Raw genomic sequence first — 24,813 nt, 5'->3', positions numbered from 1 at the left:
TTACGAGTGTGTCCGAGGAAATTGTAAAATGAAAATATGCATTGATGTTACGTTTTTCAATACATCCATTTGAAATTCACTTTTGTTTTCCAGAGTGAAAGCAAATTAAGGATGTGGAAATTAACCCATTTCAGGACATCAGATCAAGCTGAAACTTGGCAGATAGAATCTTTGTCGATAACAATGCATTCTTTACAATTAATGTTGATCTTATTCAGATTTGGTTCGGTTGCTAGAGTTATCGATTCCAGTTTCAGGGTAGGAAGGTACAATCTTCACTGAAACCAAACAAAAAAAAAGTTTTATAATACATTTAAAAATAGATGATGCGTTATTAAAGTAAAAAACTTTATTTTTTATCGGTTGATTTATTTGTCAATCAAAGTTTCAAGTGTTTTGACAGTTTCAGCCATGCTTTTTCTTCTTTGAATTTAAGTGTGTTCTGTTACTTCTAAGATTTTTACGTTTAATTCGATGGTTCTTCCAAGATACTCTATTTTATACAACTGTTATGTGTATTGTGTGTTCTCTCGTGATAAGTGTCTGCAAGTTAATTGTTCATTGAGCACAATGCCGCCTCATCGGAGGTAGAAAATTTTAAGGACCTGTCACCTACAGAAAGCCTTGAAGGATGCAGCGTTCTGAAGTTAGTGGCCTGCTTTTTTAGTTTATATATTCTATATTATTTTTATGTAATTTGCGAAAATCATTTTTTAAAGGAAAACTTAAATTTTTATATTATTATATAATTATTATATAAATTTTTATTACTTTTAAATTTAATAATAATATATTTGATTAAATAAAGTAAAAACCTTAAATTAAAATGGAGTTCTACAACTTGATAATAATATAAAAATAATTTTAAAAATGGCCAACTTTTGTTACTTAATTTTAAATTATGAGAGAATAAGATATACGAATCAGCGAATATATCTTGACGACGAAGAAGTATGGGACATTTTTGTTACTTCTCGTATATAATTATTATTTAAAAAAACTCATTTATAAAATTGATCTAGGGAATATTAAAATAAGAAGTTTCGAAGAATTTTAAATTTTTATTATTTGAAGGAATTTTTTCATGAAAAAAAGGCCGAATTATATGAAGGAGAAAAAACAGATGTCGGTTGGTCCTTCGACAGACGAGCCGACTTACACGAAAATGAGTAAAATAAACGGCCCGTTCTCATGAAGCCAACAATATACATCGAGATTCAAGTGATACATTCTTCTTACATCTCATTCTTACTCTCATATTACCACAAATAATTATTTGTTTTATTTCTTTGTCGGGCATCCTTATAGTACAATAAAATCGACATTTTTACTATTGAAAACTACACAATGACTTCATTTTGGTCAAAGGATGCCCACTGAATCCATTCCCCGGCGGGATTGATGGGGTTCACTAAACTGGCTCACTCTATTTATCTATCTTCCCTCAGACCAAAAAAAGTAGAATATGTTGACTTTAATTCGACACCCTATCTCATTCCAGTGCAGTTACAATTTGTTAAGTGTTTCTCGCGCGTCCCCGATTTTTCTTACCATTCAAACCACTCCCAAACACTCCTGGCACTTATAAGAACAAACTGCAAAATTTTAAGCCAAATCACATGAATGGTATAAGAACCCGTACGGGACAAATAAATAAACATTAATTATTATATAAATACGATACGATATAGATTTTGGGGTTTTCGTTCCCATTTCGTTGTATTTGACAGTACCTACCATCACATACTAGGTTATTTTTTTTTATTTTTATAGTGAATACCTCACAAGAGTCCCAACTGCTTCCGTCTGGAGCCAGTGAGACTATGGCATCCCCAATTGAGGGATGTTGTGAGGCTGAAGGTAAGTGGGGAAGGAAAAGAGGAAGGTGGGGAAGTACCTGGCTATTCAGATCTAGTCACTAAACACGGCTAAAGCCATTTGGAGCAACGTTTCAATTCTGAATGGTGGTCTTACACCAGGGCGATACTGGTAGTATCTTCCACTCTGGAACGTGCCGCAAATATACTATATATTATTTTAATTAATTAATTGTGAAATAACACAAATTAATCAAATAAAATTTATTTGCGCACGCCGGGTTCGAACCCGCGACCTTCGGAATGGCAGTCCAATGCGTTACCACTGGACTATGCCTAGTTATATATATAGTTGTTTGAACTTTCAAGACAACCACAAACCAGACTGAAATTTTTTCGTATAAATTTGAACTAACTTGCTATTTAAGACGACAGAAAACTCTATTAAGAGGGATTTTCTCGAGGCTTATATCTTAATTAAATCCGATAAATTCGTAACTGTAATACCTTTCTTTTAGACCCACGGATGTAAGTTATTTATATTTAAGATTAATAAAAACAGTACTTTACCACTAAAATATTTTATGTAAAATGGTTTGAAAATTATAACTATAGAATTGTTTTGATTGTTTTTTCTAGTTGATGAATTAATGAAGTAACTTCCCGAGATATTCATAAAATAAACCACGCAGAATTTTTTTCTAGGCCTGCTAGGGTAAAGTCTACCGTAGCACAGTGGAATGTCCAGATAAAGCCAGCTTAACAAAATTATTAGAATTTTTTAATGTAAATAGTGTACTCGAGTCCCAACTGCTTCCAAACGTCTGAAGGCAGTGAGACTATGGCATCCCCAATTGGGGTATGTTGTAAGACTAAAGGTAGTGAAGAGGGGAAGGAGATTGGAAAGAGAAAAGTAGGGGAGTAACTAGCTATTCACATTTGGGCACAAAACACGACTAAAGCCATTTCAAGTAACGTTTCAATTCTGAATCATGGTCTTACACCAGGGCGATACTGAGAGTATCTTTCACTCTGGAATGTGCTGTAAGTACACTTTATATTATTTTAAATGAATTAATCGTAAAATAACTTGCCTGAATTTAAAAATGCGACCTTCGCATTGCTAGTCGAGAGACTTACCCCTCGACCACGGATAATTATTAAAGCCGTTATTGTTTTTATGTCATATTAAATGGTTATTTATGAAGTGTCATAATTAAACAGCATTTACGCAAGTTTTTTAAAGATATAATAGCGTTTTTTTTATGATTTTTGATGGTTCGGAATATTCAGTTATTGTAGAACACACTTTCTGAGCGAATTTGAATTATGTTATTGAAATGATTTCAAGCTATACATTTATCATCTAGATGATTATACCTATTTGAGTAGGTATTAGATATTGAAAAAAATTAAATAAGCATACTTTTAAAATTTTTTATTTGATCGCCATTTTAAAATCTTACGCTAAAAGAATATCAAATGTAATAAACTAATTTATGAAATAATATACATACGCACTACTTTCTTCATTTTAACGATATTAAACTGAAATATTCAATAATACTCAAATATTAAAATACCAATAATAATTTTAAGCACTTTAAACACTAAACAGAGGTAAGAAGAGCCTTTGAAATGTTTAAAGAATAAAATCATATTTGCAAAACTCGTTTCTGAAAAATTAAAAAAAGTTGTACTCGTGTGCATTCGGGTGCAAGTCGCGGTATATGAAATATAGTTAATTATAATGTATGATTTCATTTGAAAACAAAATTAAGCTAGAATCTACTTTGAAAAATAATGTAAATGTTCAATTATCTAAATAAAAACCACCTTTTCTTAGAATGTTGAATATTTTATTAAGTAATTTAATTTTAGTAACAAAATTATCCTTAAATAGTAGGTACATGCCCATTGTTATAATATCTGCAACAACAATTTAATCCTAATTTAATCATAAAGAAATATATGCTGTCGATTTACGCATTAAAAATGAACAATAAATAAAAATGAATGATAGGCAGTCGGAAAATGGAATATCTCATTACCTCAACTTTGGTGACTTGTCGTTTCTCCTGAATTGTGACTAAAAATTATAATAATAATATAATACTCAAAAAATTCCCATCAAACTATCCCTTAAGGCCCCGTAGTAAGCGTTCAAAGATGTTTTGAAAGGGAGAAATGTAAATTCGAGTATTAGAGGGAGCGCGCTTATATAAAAAAAACGATAATAATTAAGCAAAAATGGTGAAAATTTTTGATAAAACACCACTTATTTGAAAAAGGGCGAAAATCTGTAGACAAATGCTCTAGTTGCATTTAAAGATACACTGTTATTTTTTCATGCCTATAACATATTAAATAACAGAACATTTGCGATTTATTTTTCTATCAAGGGAATTCCATATAATTAACGTTTCGACATAAGAAATGTATAAATATTATCTCAAAAATTGCTTTTTTTGGGAACTTAAAAACTAAAGTTAAAAGTTATCAAGAAACTTGTTACAAAACGGTAGAATTTATGCAGGTTTACGGGGGCATAACGAGTTCCAATAATTGATTTCTTAATATCGTGTATGACTTTATATTTATTACTTTACTACTTTTTTGGCATGTAGAGCGAGAGAACGGAGAAAGGAATGTAAGGAGGATATATGATGTAAGTCGGGGACGGTCGAGGAAGACATAGTACGATCAGGTGAATCAGGTACTCGAGTCGGGCCATGTCAAGAGTCAGAATAATGATACGATGTATGAATGTGAATGAGGCAAGAAGTGTGAGCCAAGACCGAGTTGCTTGGCGGTCCGTCCTCTCTGCCTACCCCTGCGGGAAAACGGCTTGATGGTTAGTTAGTTATTTAGTGTATGACTTTTGTCGAGCTGGCTTGTTCTGCAAGGTCTCCTGTAAGCCTGTTGAGATTCCCACTTTATTGTGTAGTCTTAAATGCATTATTTTATTTTATTTTAATATTTTTCTAACAGTTATTTAGTTAGGTTAAGTGTCGTGTTTGTTAATGCGTAACATCATTAATGGGTGTATCCAAAATGTAAATGATTTCGGTATATAATTATAATAATGTTGCTTGATAATTAAATATTATTACTAATATTGGGTAATTTGCAATGCTTCGGTGATGAAAAAATGCTTTTAAGAAACCTGTTAATACAAATTTACTATCTAATCCAAAATGGCCAGGTTTTTATTTGATTCCTGTCAGGGTAAACAAATCACTTACAAAGTACGGGAACGTTTTTAAAGAGTAATAAAGGGGGCAAGGAAACCAAATTACCGTTTGGCTGGAGTATAACGATATTACTTTTTTTAATGACCTCAGACGTCGAAACGATTTAAAGAAGAATAAGTACAGAAAACCAGTACTATCTAAGCAGCCGTAAAATTAAAATGCCCTCTCTGATAATAGGGAATGTTCAAAAGTGAAGATAATTCGGATAATGATATTTTTTCTAACATTCTGCCAGTATCTTAAAGCTGATCACGTTGAAAATTTTTTAATTAAATGAGATTTTTTTAAATGCAGTGCTTTGACTTAACTGCGAAGATAATTATGGAAAAATTGAGCATCGTTATTCAACAAAATGGATAAGAATTTTATAACGTATTGAAAACTTGGTTGATAATATAATGTGAAAAATTAAATAAATTTCTCGTAGAACAATGACGTTTCAATATCTCTTTATCTAAATAGTATAAAATAAAGTCACTGTCCGCGTCTGTCTGTTTGTGCGCTCAGTTCTTCTAAACGACGCAACGGATTTTGATAAAATTTTCACCATCATTTAGAGAATTTCTTCCGAAAGATTTATATATATAATACTTGCATATTTTAAAAGTCGATGTTTTGTAATCACGCCGTATGATACATTTTCGGGCGCTTTCATTTCTAACGCTGGCTAAACCTTTTAAGGTACATCTAAATAAAGTATGTATAGATTTGTTATTGTCGCAAAAAATTAAGACAATGTATGGCATTTAAGAAACACTCCCATATCTCCACTTTATTCTTAATCCTTATGTTTCCAGTAAATAGAAGTTAAATGTGTTTAAACGAAATAAACTATAGTATCGGACAACCTTCATATCTAAAAGTTGCGTTGAATTCTACATTCTACATCACAAGTGTGACTGAGATGGCAAGATACGCTTACTCGATTACATTAACTATCCCACAGCCAAGTGGGGGAGTAGGTAGTACCCAAAATTACTATCCTCCTGATATTAACTTAAATACTTGACATATTATTTTAGTATTTTATGTATTTCTGCGAAAATACATAAGTTACCTTTAATAATTGACTGAATAATTGAGATTTCTATTGTTTAAAAGCCCACAGGACAGAAAAATGTCCTTATACTTATGTGTTGCTACGTTTTCTATCTCATATATATAGTTCAGTGAATAATTTTGTGAAAGAATCGAAATAAGGGTATTTTTTATAATAATAAATAATTTTCATGTAAATACCAAATGAAATGTTATTCCTAAGTATTTACAAGTTAACACTTTCTTATCACCGACGAGAGCATTTCGGCACTTTTTATGCAATTTGTTTGGACGAAGTACACGATCTTACGCGACGCGTGACAATTTATTACTAAAACTACGAAATCGAAAGCACGACAATTAGCGTTTCTTTTGCATGCACTTTTGAGAGCTCCGAAACGCGTCTGTATATGTATAGAGTGTCCGGAGTAAAGTACGCTAACTTCGGGAGTACAAGATAGTACAAGTAAAAAGGAAAAACAATTTTTTTCTAAATTCCAACGTTTTAAGGGAGTTTTTAGGTTAAAAAGTTGAATTGTTTGCATAGGGAAAATAAATCTTCTTCTATGGAAAAATATTTGTGTATGGGAAAAAAGTTGGAATTTTACCAACAAAACTTTTTTTTAACTTCTACCGTAACGTAGAATCACCTCCCGAAGTAAGCGGACTTTACCCCCGGACACCCTGTATATTATCAAAATTCATGTCACGATTGACATGATCTCACGATTGGTGAACTTGGCATTAAGAAATTTATCCAGAACATCAAGATTGTATAGTTCAATATTACTATTTTCAGGTAGAAACTATTAAGTTTTGTTGTCACCATATTAAACAATTTACATTGCTTCATATATTTCAATATTTAAAATCCTCGAGCAGCGTAATTAAAAGCTAGCTATAAAAAAATAACGTTCATGAAAAAAAATGTACGGACGTGATGAGAAAAAAATATGCCTTTGCTTTTGTTTTTATTTTAATGCACAGAGAAAAATGAGTATTGGTAATTTATTAAAAATCTCTTCAAATTAAACGAAATCCAGGTAAAAGCGGGATTTCCGGACCTTCAATAATGAATTGATTTATTTCCTGATTAACTTTTAGTTAAATACGAATGTATTATCACAATTTCGGAAAACGTGTTCATTAAAATCCTAATATTTTCGTATTCCGCCACTATATAAGAACACGTATTTCGATATATTGGGAATGTACTAAAGTTTTATCAGGAAACGGCCTGCAAATCCGTTTCTAACCGAATTGCCAGTAATTTGAAGAGAATCTTAGTAATAATTAATTAGCATTAATAATTATTCTCCGTGTGCAGTTAGATGCAATACGGAATAGCATTAGCAATAGAATAGCATCAGACTAGAGAACTTTTCATTCCTCTCTCTTAAAATTGTACGTTCGTAAAATACATAATTTCACAGAAAATATTTAACTTAGAAATAATTCTTTCGGTATAATTCGTCACATAGAAAACTAATTTGTATATATAAGAACGATTAATCGAACCATTAATTGGGTATCCAACACGTCAGCCATGGGTCACCCTAAGTGGTTCGCTACGTTTGGTTTCTTATTAGGAGTGTCCGGGTTCATCGGGTAAGGAATGTCTATGTCTAGGTCTGGCGAATGCGTCTGTCCACGTACTGTGTGGCGGGCCTGATTTGCAGAGTCTGGTTGAGAGAGATATGTGTACCTCTCCCTCAGGACTCTCTCGATTCATCGCCTTGCACCATAGTGGGAGGGATGAGTTTAAAAGTCCGTCACTCCTGGACATATCGACTACAAGATTCATATCCGCTCATACCTTTTTCCTTCCCAGATCTTCATCTTCTTCCTTTCCTTAAAACCCTTCACGCCAATGATGACACAGGCTCTGAGGGAAATTAATTTCTTCAGGGTCTGTTGTGTGGAGCTGATACAAAAAATAATCAAAATCGAAACGTTGATTAAAGTTACTTTGGCCGTGTTCGATATCCAGATCTTAACAGCCAGTTACTTCCCAATCTTCCTCTTTCCATCTCCTTCTCGTTGTGATGCCGTTCATCTTCACATCACACCCTAATTCGGGATGTCATAATCCTACTGGTTGTAGAGACTGAATCTTGGAAATATTTGATTATTAACCTATTACGGAGTAGAAGATACACTTAGGATAACCCAGGTTAAAGACCATAATTCACAATCGTTAAAATAATACGTAATTAAGAAGTTAACAATATTTTTTCATATTCACTGCGATATTTTTTTATTAAATTCTGTAATTACGGTAAGTGTTATTTTTTATATTTAACTCAATGACTGACACTTGCTGAAAACCAGAGTTTCATTGTTCAACACTTGCTGTTATTTATAATCATGTGTTTTGAGAATCGCTAATGGTTTTTTCACTCTTTCAAGTACAGAAGTTTTAGTATTATGAAACAAATAGTACATACTACATTTTAAAACTTGAATTTCTTGTGCGTTGTATCATATGTATCCTAACCTATAACGATGTCAATAGACGTTGTGCCCGTGAAGGTATTAAATTATTGCAAGACAGATAAAACATCCATTTGCAGTATAAGATTTATAATTTCATTCAATAGCACCATTGTCATGCTACGCTATTCTAGAAGATGTTTTTTGGCGTGTGGTATCTGGTTTATGGTATGACGTTTTCATTTCAGTACAAATTACTATTTTAAAATGATAATGACTACAACTCTCCAAATATTCGTTTTTGTTCGATCACCAGGGACTCATGAACGAAGAAAAATACATCCCAGGTTTAACACACTTGTCGACATAAGAAACATTATTTATACTTGTCAGTTAAAGGCAACTCACTGGAGATACACCACTGGCGGGCATTCATGTGAAAAAGCTCCGCTACGTGCTCGCTTTTATGCTCTCCGGGTACTAAAAATATATGAAGGAACATTTGAAAAGGATACCGTTAAACTTACGTTTCAATTATTTAGTTTATTCGACCACAACATTGTAGGTGAAAACCAACCAAAGAAAAATTAAGATTTAAGTGAAAAATCTTTATATCTGGATACCAATTTTCTTTAAACATGGAAAAGTTTACGTACATATTCTTGGAATCGCTGAAGTGAGTGCATTGCTTCAAATGGTCGCATTTTTGCTCATGTAGAGAGTTTTGTTTTTACTGGCGCCAGTCCGTGCAAAAAAGTCACATTTCGCCTGAGATTACGATTAACCAGCAGTTTTATATCGTGAATAAATAGGTAACAAAATAAATTATTTCAAATGTCAAACGGTTTAAAAAGCACCCTTTCTTCGTACAAAATAATAACATATACGTAAATAATGTAACTGTTGGTTTTTAAGCACATATGGAAAGTTAATAAGGCAAATGAAGTAATGAATATAGGGTTTGAAGAGGAATCAGCTAAGCGTATAAGGAAAAGTTCGATTTTCACTAATTTCACATGGTTTTTGATAATTTTGAAATGATCATATTGTGGTTTCCAATGCTACCAAAAAAATATCAAAAATTGATTAAATAACGTTCATGATCTTTTCGTTGATCGATTTATTACAACCATCTTTTTAAGTCTTACGTTTTTTTTATGTGGAAGAGTGAGGAATCACTGCGGATATAGACGATATGCTTTGAAATTTGTAAGGAAAGAAAAGATTAATAAAAGATATTTTAATTTAATTTTAGTAATTTTTGTTTCATTATAAAACTAATTTTAAAAAGTATAAAATAGTGTATTTGCTAGTGGAAGTTGCTGTCAGTGTAGCTCTAGTAACTTTAGTCGTGTTTGGTGACAAGATCTGAAAATATTACTTCCCAACCTTCCTTTTTCCCATCTCCTTCTCTTCACCACAACTTTCAATCTCACAACATACCCCAATCGGCGATGCCATAGTCTCGCTGGCTCTAAACTTGGTGCATTACTTGTGTACAATCTAAAATTATTATTTTTAACATTGTTTATTCATTAATTTTAAGGAGATGAACCACGTCGTGTAGTAATATTTGGAATCGGGCCGCTAACGACAACAATTCTCATGTAGATGGCAAAAATATTTAAAATCCCGCTTAACCTTTCCTTATCTGTTGTGTGTATTTACTACACATTGCTTCTAATAACTTTAATAACTCTATAAATATAATAAATTCTGGGTTCAGATTTTAGTTATTCCTTCATTATACATTTATGCACTGAATTAAAAAATAAAATTTTACATAGTTTTCAAATTCAATTAAGAATTAGAGATTTTTTTTAAAAATCGGAATACATTTTTTTCACACCAATACAATCAACCGTGTGACAATGCTACGCGAAGAGTGTGCGAGGAAATGACACGCAATTGATGTCCTGCTTTAGTTCGCTACGCGGGAACATGAGAAATCCACACGTCCGCAGTTGTATTTTTATTTAGACCATCGATACCTACGACCGCATAGCTGTGTATTTTTTAGCACTGTTAGCCTCCGGCCAGTTGGTCGAGGACCGTCTTTAGATGTGGACCCCTTGCACGTTTTTTTAGCATCTGCCGATGGTTTTTTCATGTTTTCAGCAATTTAATTACAATTATTATCACTTTTGATAAACATAAGCGATTAGCTATGAATAGGCTATGAACAGTTATGTGTTAACACCAACCGCCGGTTTTGATTTTTGTATGAAAAAAACATTTCCAAAAAGTATGTTTGATTTTATTTTCCAAAACGTCAGTAGCAAATATGTAAATGTTTAACGATTATTTTCTATGTAACTTAGTTTACCATATTATACAATAAAATGATTACCGAAAACAACTTCGTAACTACGAGATTTTTAAAATTAGCAGTTTTTATAGGCCTGGTACTGTAGTTTTTTCTGGGCTTATCTTATCTAAAAAATACTGATTACTTCAAAGGTCGAGATTTGTTCTACTTACAGTATTTAATTAAAGCATGTAAAATTTTTTTAAGCAATCAAAGTTTCAAACCTAAAACATAAGATATTGCATTACTACGTAGTGCTTCGCCTCAAGTTCAGATTACTGCATTATATATTATCGAATTTCACTCAAAAATATTTTAGATATTTTATATATTATTTTTATTCGGATTATTTCATTTTTCTCGTTTTTCTCGTCCCGTGCGGAATGAGGTCGGCCAATACCCGGGTGCTAATGCGCCAGATTTGTTGTTGAAATGGCCTTCGTGCGATGTTTTATTCGGGACCCCACCTTCACCCCCTCCCCTCACCATGCCTTGACCGGATCCCGCGGCCAGATTGGGAGATGAGACGTGCGGATGCTGCAGATTGGGTGGACCTAACAAATAGGAGCCAGATAATTCCGGCTTTTAAAATAGTGGATATTTATGGTTTATGTGAGAAACCGCTATCTATCGTAAATCACTACTTTACTAAATGGTAAAATTTTAGGTCAGTAAAGAAAAAGACACTACGATTCAATAATAAAAGTCTCAGTTTATTTACAATAAAACATGATAACTTTGCACTTTTTTAATATTTACCCAGGGAAAGATTAAATTCGTCCGTTTTCTACTTTTCGCCGATGACATCAAACTCTTTCTGAGAATAAGATCGATAGAAGACTGTAGAAAGCTGCAGGAAGATATCGATTCAATTATTGACTGGAGTATTTATAACAAACTTGGATTCAACTTCCAAAAATGTTCAGTGATGTGCTTTATAAGGGCACACAAGACCATATATTTTAATTACAAAATGAAAGATACGTCACTGAAGCACATGGTGACTTGCAAGGACTTAGGAATTGTGTACGACATTCGCTTAACATTTCACGCTCATATTGAAAAGATCTGTAAATCTGCCACTAAGATATTGGGTTTTGTCATACACAATTCGAAAGACTTGTCCAACCTTGCAGTAATAAGGCTGCTTTACTTTAGCTTAGTTGCCTAGTTTTTTTCGAGAATGGATCTCGGGTATGGGGGCCAGAGGACACTGTCTATGTATTAATGGTCGAAAAGATACAAAAAAGTTTTTACGATACCTCTACATGAGAGAGTTTGGCTATTACCCATGGCTGTTTCCAACAGCATTTATCTTGGAAATGCTGGGTGTATGCAGCCTTAGTTCCAGAAGGTATGTTGCATTACTCCTGATGGCGTATAAGCTACTAAACGGTTTAGTTTCAATACCAGAAATTCAAAATAAATCACTCTAATAAAAATATTAAAATGATTCAATTCAACTCAATTTACTTTATTATGTAAATTGTTAATTAAGGAACAATTAAGTAAATATAAAAACTGGGAACCAACTATTAACTAGAAACAACAAAGCAAAGGGCATCCAAAATCATCATGTAAATTCTTCTAAAACCGACAGATAAATCACCCATTATTTCGTATTCAAGGGGGATGGCAGAAAACGGAAAATACCCTCACAAGTATGTGGCATCCATTATTACTTTGTGAACATTCATTCGTGATCTCAAACTTATTATTCTGTTTTTTCCACTCATGTGTAATTTACTTAGTACAACGTCAAATTGGGGCGTCCCTGATTTATTCGTCCATCCCTTCGTCAAATAACCTCTTGACACTCTTATCTCAGTTCAGCCGCTCTACATGTCCAAACCATTATTTAAACCCTTCTTACGTGTCCGTACCCCAATCATCAACCATCTGCCTTTTATTTTAGGATCTCCATAATCGTAAGACAGTCGTATATATATATATGTTTTATTTCACAAAGATCTCTGAAGATACTGCGTACTGATATGCTCGCTTATAGATTGGCTAGCATCGGTTGTACTCGTAACCTTTCGAGTATGGCCGACATGTTGTCTCTGTCATGTTGCATTACTATTGACATCTTAAAAGTAAATTAACTAAATATAATTTCATAAATCCATAAATACACTCTAACGGCATCCGTTGAGGGGTATTGAAAATACAATTTTTTACCAACACTATACTCTACTATTTAACCAGCAATACTTTATGAATGATAATAAAACTTCATTTTGGACTACTGACTTCGCTTCTCTCGACAAAGTTTTAAGTCTAGTCCTCCATTAAAAGCATTGATTATTATTTATTATTTTAGTTTATCTATGTCATTATTGAACAAGAGTCCGTACACCTCTAAGCCAGTGCACTGAAAATACGAATCTGGGAAGATGTGAGACTAAACGAAGTGAAGCAAAATACTGCTTTGGTCATAAAAAAGTGTTTTAAAACAACGTTTACCAGGACGATACTGAGATTATCTACTACTTTGTGTGTGTAAAATAGTCTTTACAGTCCACGGGCATATATATGTGCTTGTTTAATTCTTGTTTTAATAATTTTAAAGCATTTATCATGATCAGTGCATTGTTATTCTCTTTTAAAAAATTTTTACCCTTCATAATCAGTGTGTTTACAATCAATTAATGCTATTAAACAATTTATAATGTATCAAATTTTCTTTCACTTTTGAAGGCTATACCCACAACATAATATATCATTAAAAAAGAAGATCACACGTACAAATCTAAACAAAACATGAAATAGAACAAGACAAATAAAATAATAAAATAATAACTGTCTCAACTGAGAATAAAACTCATGATCTTTGTCTTACCGGTCTTTATCAACTCCATTGGGACCTAATTATTACAAGTCATATTTTTCGACCACATATTTTAAATTCAAAATTAACAATTTTATCCTTCAACTAATTTTAAATATTTTTTGGCAGCTATCTTTTCGAAAGATCTAAAAACTTGTTTGTAACCTAGATAGTGCAATGGATAAACATTAACGATTTTTATTTATATTGGATACCTATTGACTTTTTATAGAAGTCTAAATGAATATTCAATTATCATTGAACAAACTTTTCTTTCTCTTTTGATAAAAAAATAAAAAGATAACGGTCTTAACTGGGAATCTAAGGCTGGCCGCATACATAAGTTTTCCGTATTCGATTTCCGAATTCGTTTTCCGTATTCGGAATTCCGTGAGACTAGCGCAAACGTTCGTTTTTCTTCATTCGGAATGTATAAACGTCAGTACCAGTGTTGCCAACAAGGGCTAAAAAATCTAAAAGGCGACTGGTCGCCAAATGCTACTTCAAAAACATCAATTTTAAACATGTCCCGAAATTCTCTAGCCACCCCCCCCCATGAAATTTACTTTTCTGGTGACAAATTTTATATTTTCTTGAAATTCTCAGCCACCCTCCCCATGAATTTTTTTTATTTTCTTTGGACAAATTTTATTTTTTTGAAATTCCCTATCCACCCCCCCCCCCCCAAGAAATTTTTATTTTCACGTAAAAACATCAATTTTAAACATGTCCCACCTAACAGCAAATTCGGCTACTTTACGCTACCTTATGTATGAGAAACGGCGATATTAGGTCAAGATCCGTTGGCAACACTGAATTACGAACGGAAATTTCCGTACGTTTGCGTCGGCACAAACAAACTGTATGCAATAGCTGCGTTCCACATGACGTCATTAGGTTTTTTCCATTCGGTTTCTCCGAACGCGCCGGCTCGCATTCGGAACGTGCGTAAGGAATTTGTTCCGTTCGGAACTAAAACGAACGTGTGCGGCAGTTAATGTATTTTCTACTGATTCCGTGCATTCGGATGTCCGAATACGGAAAACGAATTCGGAAATCGAATACGAAAAACGTATGTATGCGGCCAGCCTTTAGCAGGATCTTCATCTTACCGGGACAGCGTAAAACGGAGATGAAGATTCATTCTTACCGGTAAGACAATTTTTTTAATTTTCTTTTTTCTTGTTTTATTTTATGTTTCATTTAGATATGTTAATATTATCTTCTTAATATTATATTAACTACTCAAGAGTTCTCAACATTTGAAAATCCTTGCAAATATAAAAAAAACTGTTTTCAATTTATAAAACTGCTTTTTCATCATTAATGATTTTAAAGATTTTCTAATTTCTTATTTTGATCCACCAGTTCAGGTTTCTTCCATTGAAATGATTTTATAAAACTCCCGAGACGAAGTGAAATCCGTTTTAAAATAGGTAATAGTTTGTTTTTCTAACATCAATCCCTTACCACGAGACTAGAGGTTTTTTCTGATTGGTCGATTTGTCTTCACCATGAAGTCTTTTTGCGCAGGCCGTATTAATCATATCCGGCGGAAAAATGAAGCCGCCATCTTCGCGTCTTCAACCAACATCCTCCCCACGTAGAGCAGGGGGTGCTTTCATCAATATCAAACTCAAAAGGAGATACTTATTAATGGTTTAATTTATATTAAATCCTATGTTCCTACACCAATTGAAAGTTTTGAGCTAAAAGGAGACGGCTGTTTGGCCTTTTTCATAAAAAAATTGGATTTGAGACAAAGGTGCTTGACAAAACTAAAAAAATTATGTATAAATAAAAATCGGATTTGTTTATACGAGACACTATCTATGTAGTACTAGGTTACAAACCAATTCGTAAGAACTTTGTAATCATTCAAAAATATGGAAAAAAATTAGTTGCAAGATAATAAATTTTCTATATTTTTATAATTATCATGATTTAAGAGGCAAATTTGGAAATTGTTTGTGATATAACAGTATTTAAAAAATATATATTTTCCTCACATTACTATGAAAATATAATAAAATATTAAATAAAACATTGAAGAATAGCGTTATTTTTGGGAAAAAAAATTAAATTAACGAGTTTATTCGACAAAACTTTGTTCCAACCTATATCGATTGTGTGAACTTTGTATCTAAGCCCATCAAAATACTTTTTTTCAACATTTTTAATTTTTATATTCATTATATGTATTTCAATAATAAGTATGGCAATTTATTTTTCAAATCATCATTAAGTAATAAGCCGCAGAAGAGTTCCAACTGCTACCTATCATCTGGAGCCAGTGAGACTATCGCCCAATGTTGTGAGGCTAAAGGTAGTGGAGAGGGTAAGGAGATGTGGAGACGAAGGTGGAGAAGTACTTAGTTATCCATACATGGTCACTAAACATGGCTAAACCCATTTCAAGCAACGTCGTAATTCCGAATGGTGGTCTTACACCAAAGCGATGCTGAAAGTATCTTCCACTCTGAAAAGTGCCGCAAATATACATTTTAATTAATTAATTTGTGAAATAACACAAATTAATGAAATAAAATTTAATTGCGCACGCCGTGTTTTGAACCCGCGACTTACAGCTTGTTAGTCAAGAGCCTTACCCCTCGACCACAGGGGCCGTTTAAGTTTTGTATGAAAAATGCCTCGCAGCTGTTTCCATTAAAGAAACTTAGTTCTGTCAACGAACAAGTATAAGCACACGTTTAATTTATTCTAAATGTAACTAACGCTTACGAACAACTGTTAATTTTTTAACAGCTAAAACTCCCAAAAGATAAGCTCTGGCATCATAAAATTTAAAAACTTTTATATCTGAATTTTCTTAGTTAATGCAACTACTTTGATTTTAAAAAATGATGAGATACATCTTTAGCTATGAAGCACGAAAAAAAAATGAATAAAACAAAAATATTTTTTTAAAGTTCAAAGTTTTCGTAAAAAGTGTATTGTATTATATTTTCAGTAACTAACAATGCGAAATGCATTTTTTCATATTTCACATAATTATAATGATTCTCTATTCAATTTTCACGCGTGGTGTTTAAAATTAATGTACGCATAAAATGCATTTATTTCCGGAACCGTTAATGGAGTGAATACATGGTCCTAGTATGTAAATATACAAATGCCAAACGCCGATGATTGTAAAGTGAGCAACCAAAATGAATACAGACTAATATAAAATTATTTAAATTGCCAAATACATGCTTAAAACGTATACTTGCATACCGTATATTTCATTAAATATACGAAGGACTTTGTAAATAATTTACTTTATTTTAAATATTCATAATGCAGTCCACGTACCAGTTAAATTGATAATTGATTCACCGCGTTCAATTGATACCGATCGGCGATGAATTCCATTTTGATTTTTCGACATTTGAAAGGTCCCCGTCAATCGGTGCTTCTTGGCCCATTTGAGCTTTTGATCAATTATAATGTAAATGTTATGTTTACCAAATCTCAGCGCTGTATTTCGGAAAATTGTCACACATAGGGGTTTTAACTGACTTTTATTTATTGTATTTCGAAATAAAATTTTAAATTATGCATTCTATAGTCCAGAATTGCTTCCATTGTTAAGCTTTCGGATTTCACTACGTAATACAACAAGTCGGAATTTATTTCAGTTGAGAAACTGTGGGACTAATTACCACATGTATTCCTCATTGCCCAGAATACCTATGGAGCGAAATATTTATACCGAGTCAGTCGGCGTCTTCAATTTATCACTTAACAAATATAAAATTATGCAAGGCAGTTTAGTTATGTATAACTTTTACTTATTATATGTAAAAGCCCCTAAAAATAGAGAAAAAAAAATATTATAATTAACTTAAAGCAAACATTCACATTTTGTTGGGTCATCAATATCCTTTTAAAAATGCATTGAATTGATACGCAACACCTTTGTTATTATGAATATTAAGTTTTCATACGTTCTTATACAGGGTTTTCCAATAAAAGGTGTTATATTGAATAGCCCGCTATTTCGGTAGATGTTACTTTTGAAGCTGTCATTTTTTTACGTTTGACAAGTAAAAACTACGCCATTAATAAAAATGGAACGATACACGCTTCATCAACGCATTAAAATTATTAAAATTCACTTGAGTGAATCAAATGCAAATCATCTTGAGTGATGAGGCCCATTTCCAATTCGGTGGCTTCGTCAACAAGCAAAATTGTCCCATCCGGGGCTCTGAAAACCCAAAAATTATTGTTGAAAAGCCTCTTTATCCTCAACGTGTGACTATTTGGTGCGGTTTATGGTCCGGCGGAGTCATTGGACCTTACTTTTTCAAAAATGAGGCTGGAGCAACAGTTACGGTGAATGGTTGCGCTATCGAGAGATGATTAATAATTTGGCCGGAATTGGTTGGTATTAATTTGGACAACGTTTACTTTCTACAAGACGGCGCAACGTGCCACACAAGAAACGAAACCATTGATCTTTTACGATTGAATATCAAAATAACACCTCTTATTGGAAAACCCTGTATTTGTACAAGCTGTACCCCGCCACGCGTTACAGAGGATCAAGTCTGTGCAGATCGATAAACAATTGCGCGTCCAACAGATGCCGCTTTGACTACAAAAACTTGTTTTTACCTGTCACAGGTGACATCAATACAGGTACATAAAAACACACACATTTTCGAATGCAACCTTGTGTCAAAATTTCAGATTTTGAAAAAACGAACATTTACATGTTTATTTATATAGATAGATAAATTGTGTAAGATAAATATATATTTTTTAAATGATATGAAACACATTTTTAAAAATATAAAAGTATCAACGGTAACCGGTAAATATTTCCAAATGGATCGAGTTCGAATCTCGCAGCGAATATCGAATAACTCCAATTTCAGCGAGGTTTACTTATTAAAAAGCTGTATTCTGCGAATATTGAGGTAAACCGGTCCTTTTCAAAAAAAGATACCGTTTTTAGGTAGCAATAATGTAGCTTCATTAAAATCTAGTAGGATTTGATTGCTTTATCATCCCTCCATTGGATATTGTTGACTAACATATATATTATATTACAAGAGGAAGAAGCGAACTGTAGAAAGGGATGAGCAGAAACTCCCTAAAGACTAATCTGGCAGATTTTGTGGGGAAGGGTGGGTTTATTACGCAATCATGTTTTTTCCATAATATATATTAATATAAGTTTCACCAGATATTAATTAGATTTTACCCTTTAAGTTGCGCTGTTACATTTTCTAGATTAGATTTTTGTTTATTTCCCAGGTGTAATCACCCGTTTTTACCGCGATATTTAAAGCGTGGTTGGATTTAGTTTAATAAGTTCTCTCAATTATTCGTTCATTGAAAATGCTAAATAACGAGCTTCGGGAAAGAGAAAACTTTTCGTTTTAACAGCAATATTAAATATTTAAAAAAGAATCAACAATACATTTTCGTACATTGTTTCATAGTGTTTTCACAAAAAAATTACATTGATGACTTTACCCTCCAGGCCTTCATAATATTGACCATTAGAAAGACTCTGTCAAACGGTCAGATTATTTGAGTGCATTTTCGTTTTGCAATAAAATACACATAAACTAAATATTTCTGAAAAAACAAAAAAACCATTTTTAAAAGATGATAAAACATACTTTTAAATTTAGTTACTATATTTTTTTAAATTAAAATTTTAATTGCAAAAATAAAGAACACTGAACTTAAATTACTGATAACACCAAAAAAACACGTATTTTATAAGACATGTATTATAAATATTTTCGTAACCTCATTTTTTATCGTTCATATAAAATAATTTATAAAAAAATCATAAATTTTATAAACATTTTCCAAATTGCGGTCGGAATCTTTGGTTTCAAATAGGTATTTTGATTTGTCTGCAGTTAACATATAGATATTAATAAAGAGCTTAATCCATCAAATAGTAAATGTCTCTTTGAAATTTGGGAGATACATTTATTTATTTTATTTTATTTTTATTTATTTTATTTATTTGGGAAAATCAACAGATTATTTACATATACACGGTGTCCGGAAACTCGTAGTACAAGCGGGAAACTGGAGAATCTACACCACATGGGGAACCCAAAAAAACATAAAGTTTTTTGATTTGAGCATTTTCAAAAAAAAAAAAAACAAAAAAAAATATTTTTCGGCTATTTTAGGGTTAAAGTTTTTTCTGATGTTAAGAGTTGAATAACAGATGTTTTAACCCTGCAGAGCAGAAATATTTTATGATTACACCGGGTTAAATGAAGGGTGATTTCAAAATAATGCTTCAAATCCGAGTTTCTTCATTTGTTTTACTTTCAAATAGTTTTAATTAGTTGGGTACTTTGATCTTCAGTAATAATATATAAAAATTTGATTAAAAAAAAAAAAAAAAAAAAATCAACTTCAAACTCGATTTACTCGATAACGAAAGCTCAAATAAAAAAAAATATACTACAAAATCGACTCCAAATGTGATGTAGATTCACCAGTTTCCCTCTTGTACTACGAGTTTCCGGACACCCTGTATAAGAATAAACTAAATAATAAAGATAAAATCCAATAACAGATTATCACTTAAAATTTTTAAATATTTAATAATAAATATTTCGGTCAAATATTTATTATTAAATATTTGACCGGTCAGTGGTTGAGTGGGCATAGCGCTTGGGTCTCACCCGAGCGTCGCGTGTTCGATTCCTCGTCTGGCTAAGTCCTCCATCACAACACAAGCAACATTTTCGGCTTTCTGTGGTGGTAGTAGGAAATTTTCAAACATTGTTGGGTTATTCGTGACCCGGGAATGTTTGTCTTTCTTTTAAAAAAAAAAAAAATAAATTATAATAATAATAAAAAATATTAAAAAAAACTAAGGGTTCTGTACCCTTGGCCTGAGAGATTTACAAAGAATACAATATTGTAAATAATAAATAAAAAAATAATAGATTATGTAAGAACACAAATAAATAAAAATTTAAAGTTAACTGATATACTAATAACTAATAATTTCAAAAATTTAAAGTTAACTGATATACTAATAACCAGCTAAAATTCAAAACATAATGTATTGTAAAATTTCAACACAACACATATAGGACCATATGAGCTGTTCCCAAAAGCGAATAAATTTGCTGTACAGGTAATAATACCTCTTTGTTTGCAAAACCGAATAAATTAGCCCGACAAGTTGAAGTGTAGCATTTAACACAATCATTGTATTCTTGATAATAAACATGTAATAAGATATTATAGATGCAGACATATCTAACAAGATGTCAGAACTTTAACCGCTTCTATTAGTCACTGCATAATGGTATGTAACTCTCAATTTGCTTTTATAATCATCTAAGAAAATGTGAAGAAATCTTGACCAAACCGTTATTAAATTTCTATATGTTGCTCATCAAGATAAATTTTTTGAATAAAATTAGAGATCGTGCAATGATTCTTGTAATCGAGTTACGCTTCTCAAATCGATCGACTAGTTTAGCCCTTATTCCTTAAATTCCCTGCACTTTACCCTTCTTTATTTTCATCTCACGATTTTTTTTTTCACTCGACTATTTTCTTCTGCTTTCCAGATGAATCCTACCTCGCGTCTACCTCAGTGCCTGTTCACCACTCTTCAGGTCAGATTCTTCACACTTTCTTTTCTTCCATCATTTTCTGTTTTATTCCTCTCATCGCACTTCACATCACATTCTTCTCGAGGCGCAACTTTGGTTGTAATCAGAACTCTATGAAGAACTTCCTCAAAGGAGAAATTTGCTCGTAGACATTAAATTTAGCGCTTTACTTTAGACATTTGTTTTTGACGTACTTTTAGTAATAATTAATCACTGTGCTTTTTGTCCTAAAGTAACTCCATGTTAAATCCACTTATTTCCTTAAAAAAACTGCATGATTAAAAACACGTTTAATAAACCCTTAAAATTTACATTGCTATAGATATTTAGGCTAGTAGTTATCCCAAAATTGTTATTTTTGTTCAAATTATGTTTTAAATCAAATACGTTTTTTTAAATTAACATCAAATTGAACAATAAGATCACTTGCAGATGCTTAAACGCAGGTGATAACTCGGAACAATGAGAATATCAATTGCAGATGGTTAAAGTAGCTCGGAACAATGAGAATATCAATTGCAGATGATTAAAATAACTCGTAACAACAGGAATATCAATTGCAGATGATTAAAAAAACTCGGAAATTAAAAATCTGAAATTTATTAAACTTCTTAAAATTTTCACTGAGAAAAATTAGTATTGATTATTTACCAAGAATCTCTTATTGAATTATTGGTAATTCCGGTTAAAAACTGGATTACAGGGCTAACGAATTAATTAACAGGTTTCCTAGTAAACTTTTAGTAAATTACGAAAATATTATAATGGTGTCGAAACACGTGTTTATGAAAATCCGATAAGTTTTAAATTTCGTCATAATATATTATCAAGTCAAATGCAAAACGATTTGCCTTGATAATATATCGTAACCGGAATTACTTATAATTTGAAGACTATCTAAGACTAATCTTAATGAATTAGCGATATTAATTTTTCTCCGTGTTGTTGTGTTTTTCGTTAAAAGATTTTTGGTTATGTATTGTCTTTGGCAGACTTCGAAAATACCTTTGGAATAAAGAGAGCTTTATGAATAAATTTATTGTGATTTTGTTATTATAACGAGATATAATAGCTAGCGTCATTTGGTCACCACAGTATTGTTAATGAGCTTCATTAGATTTGCGTATTTAATTCCGTTATTTGATTAACCAGCATTTTGGAATCATGTAAATGAATTTTTGTTGGCATTTAGGAAAATTAATTTTCAAAACCGAATTAAAACAAACCACGATATTAATTAATTTTAGTGACAATAATTGTTAACAAACAACAAAATAATAAACCTTTCAATGTTCAGAGTTCCTCAAAAGCCTTTAAGAATAACCGTAGCCATTCTCTTCAAGTAGTATCTTCTTCTTTTTTTTCCTTGTGTCTCTTCTGTGGTTTTCCTCCATTGTATATTTACCCCCTTTGACGTGCATTTTTGCATTCGACTGTTTCGTTTGTGAGATTTTTGCTTATTTTGAACCCCTTTGTGCCTATTTCTTTTTACTTAGAGTTTGTAAGATGATTACTGCCATGGTTTTGATTAAATTGGCCAGTTGTTTAATAAAACAGTACAATTTTCCATTTAAAAAACAAATTTCAAATGGAATTTACAATGACAGTCGCAAGCTGGAGTGTAATGTTAATTATATTTTTAATCAGCAATATCAAATGATGTTCGAGAGATTTCAATAATTACTTCGGTTTGTCTGAGATTACGAGAATGTTTCTTATTGTAAGATATGTTCAATGAATATAAAACTGGACTTACGTTTGTTCTACGTGAAGTTATTTTGTTGCGGGAGGGAAATCGTACTTAGCTGCTCGCCCAAAGATCGGCTAGCATCGGCTGTGCTCGTTACCATTCGGGTATGGCCGATATGTTATCTCTATCATGTATGACGTTACTACTGCCACTTATGAAGATATCCTAAAGCCACATAAACTTTATATTAATTGCTTAAATCTACACTCTCTAATGACAGCATCTTAGCGGTATTGAAACTACAACTGTTTATCAACACAAGTAGACTTAGGCCCAACTGAAATTGAAGTGCACTGAGCCTGTAAAATATGACGTTTTTATGGATTTTTGGGACTAATAAATAAATCATTTAAGCAGTTTTAGGTACGTATCTATTACTGCTTCAAAGATTCTTTTAGTTGGCGAAATGCAGAATATATCAAATACAAATTAATATTCACGTATAGGTAAGTCTACTGGCCACACAGCGGGTGACAACTACCGCTGTCGGATGTGGTCACAAGACTGATGTTTATCCGACACCTCAAATGATTGTCCGCAAATTTACAGGCCGTCTGCGTGATTGTGATGACCACTGTGTGGGACGAATTCCGAAAACATTAATGCCATGTCAGCAGAATAGGCGACATATTACAGTTTTACAAGAATAACAAAAGCTGCGTTTAAAATTAACGAATTTGGAATAGCTCAACTGAACATTATTTTTTGTTCTGTACCTTGTGGGTTCAGAAAAAAATGTTACGTTATCGGTCACTACCTAATCCTTTAGTGTATATTTTTGTTTTTATCTTTATGAAATATTATAAACATTATTTCCATAATAAATATCACCTTGAAGCGTAACTCTTTGGTAGTTTCATTTTAATTCAAAAGTTTCTTTGTCTACTCCAATAATTAATTACCTCAATGGCTCAAAATGGCGTATTATCTTTTTAAAATTAAAGTAACTTTTCAACTCTCCGAAGCATGATCAACATTTCTGACAGTCAAACATTCTATTTGTTCAATATTTAAAAAAAATATTTACTTCATTAGCACATTTAGTCCCAAAAAAAGAGAAATCGCTGGTGCATAAATTTAACAAAATAGTAAATATATATATAATATACTTGCGGTACGTTCCAGAGTGGAAGATGCTCTCAGTATCGCTCCGATATAAGACCACTATTCAGAATTGAAACGTTGCTTGAAATGGCTTCAGCCGTGTTTGTTAACCAAATCTGAATAGCCAGGTACTGCCCCACCTTCATCCCCTCATAACTTTCCCACTACCCTCACAACATATCCCAGTTGGTGATGCTATAGTATCACTTGCTCTAGATGGTTGGGAGCATTTGAGATACACAATAAAAAAAAATAAAAAAGGTTAAATAAATAAAAAAACTGTTACATCTGAAACAGTCTAGTCTGTTCGCTATTCAGTAACCGCATAGTGATACATAGTACGTTCACCTGTCTGTCTGTCTGTGTGTGTGCTGGTTGAACTCCTCCCTACTCCTGTTTCGACTAACAAACCTGCCAACTCCTACCAATTCTGCCGCCCTGGTGTCTAAAAACACATTGATATATTGCCGTCTACAAGCCGGGCCTCGCATCAAAACATTTTTTGTAGTTTGACGATGTCATTGGTAAAATTGGAAACCAATAACCAATTCTATTCGTTGATTGCGAACCGCCTTTATGGATGATGAATTTCAAAGAATTTTTTGACATTCAAAACACACGTCAAATCGTGTCATTACTGCTGAATGAGCTAAGTAC

At 32.4% G+C, this 24,813-nt stretch overlaps 1 protein-coding gene across 2 annotated transcripts in view; it reads left to right on the top strand.

The window, feature by feature from the left end:
• The window catches only part of LOC149426023 (zwei Ig domain protein zig-8-like), a 920,604-nt gene that overhangs the window by 866,477 nt on the left and 29,314 nt on the right, over nt 1-24,813 (top strand). The window contains exon 5 of one of the 2 annotated variants that reach the window (XM_089642895.1): nt 21,258-21,305. The exons of the other annotated variant lie outside the window; for it this stretch is intronic. Coding sequence (XP_089499021.1) covers nt 21,258-21,305 — 48 coding nt within the window. The remainder of the gene's footprint in view (nt 1-21,257; nt 21,306-24,813) is intronic. 2 annotated transcript variants of the gene reach the window in all.

The sequence above is a fragment of the Hesperophylax consimilis genome, chromosome 2 (assembly GCF_061612785.1).
Source record: "Hesperophylax consimilis isolate HC1 chromosome 2, BYU_Hcon_1.0, whole genome shotgun sequence".
Classification (NCBI taxonomy): Eukaryota; Metazoa; Arthropoda; class Insecta; order Trichoptera; family Limnephilidae; genus Hesperophylax; species Hesperophylax consimilis.
The sequence above is the reverse complement of the archived record's forward strand: the minus strand, read 5'-3'. Positions and strand labels throughout refer to the sequence as shown.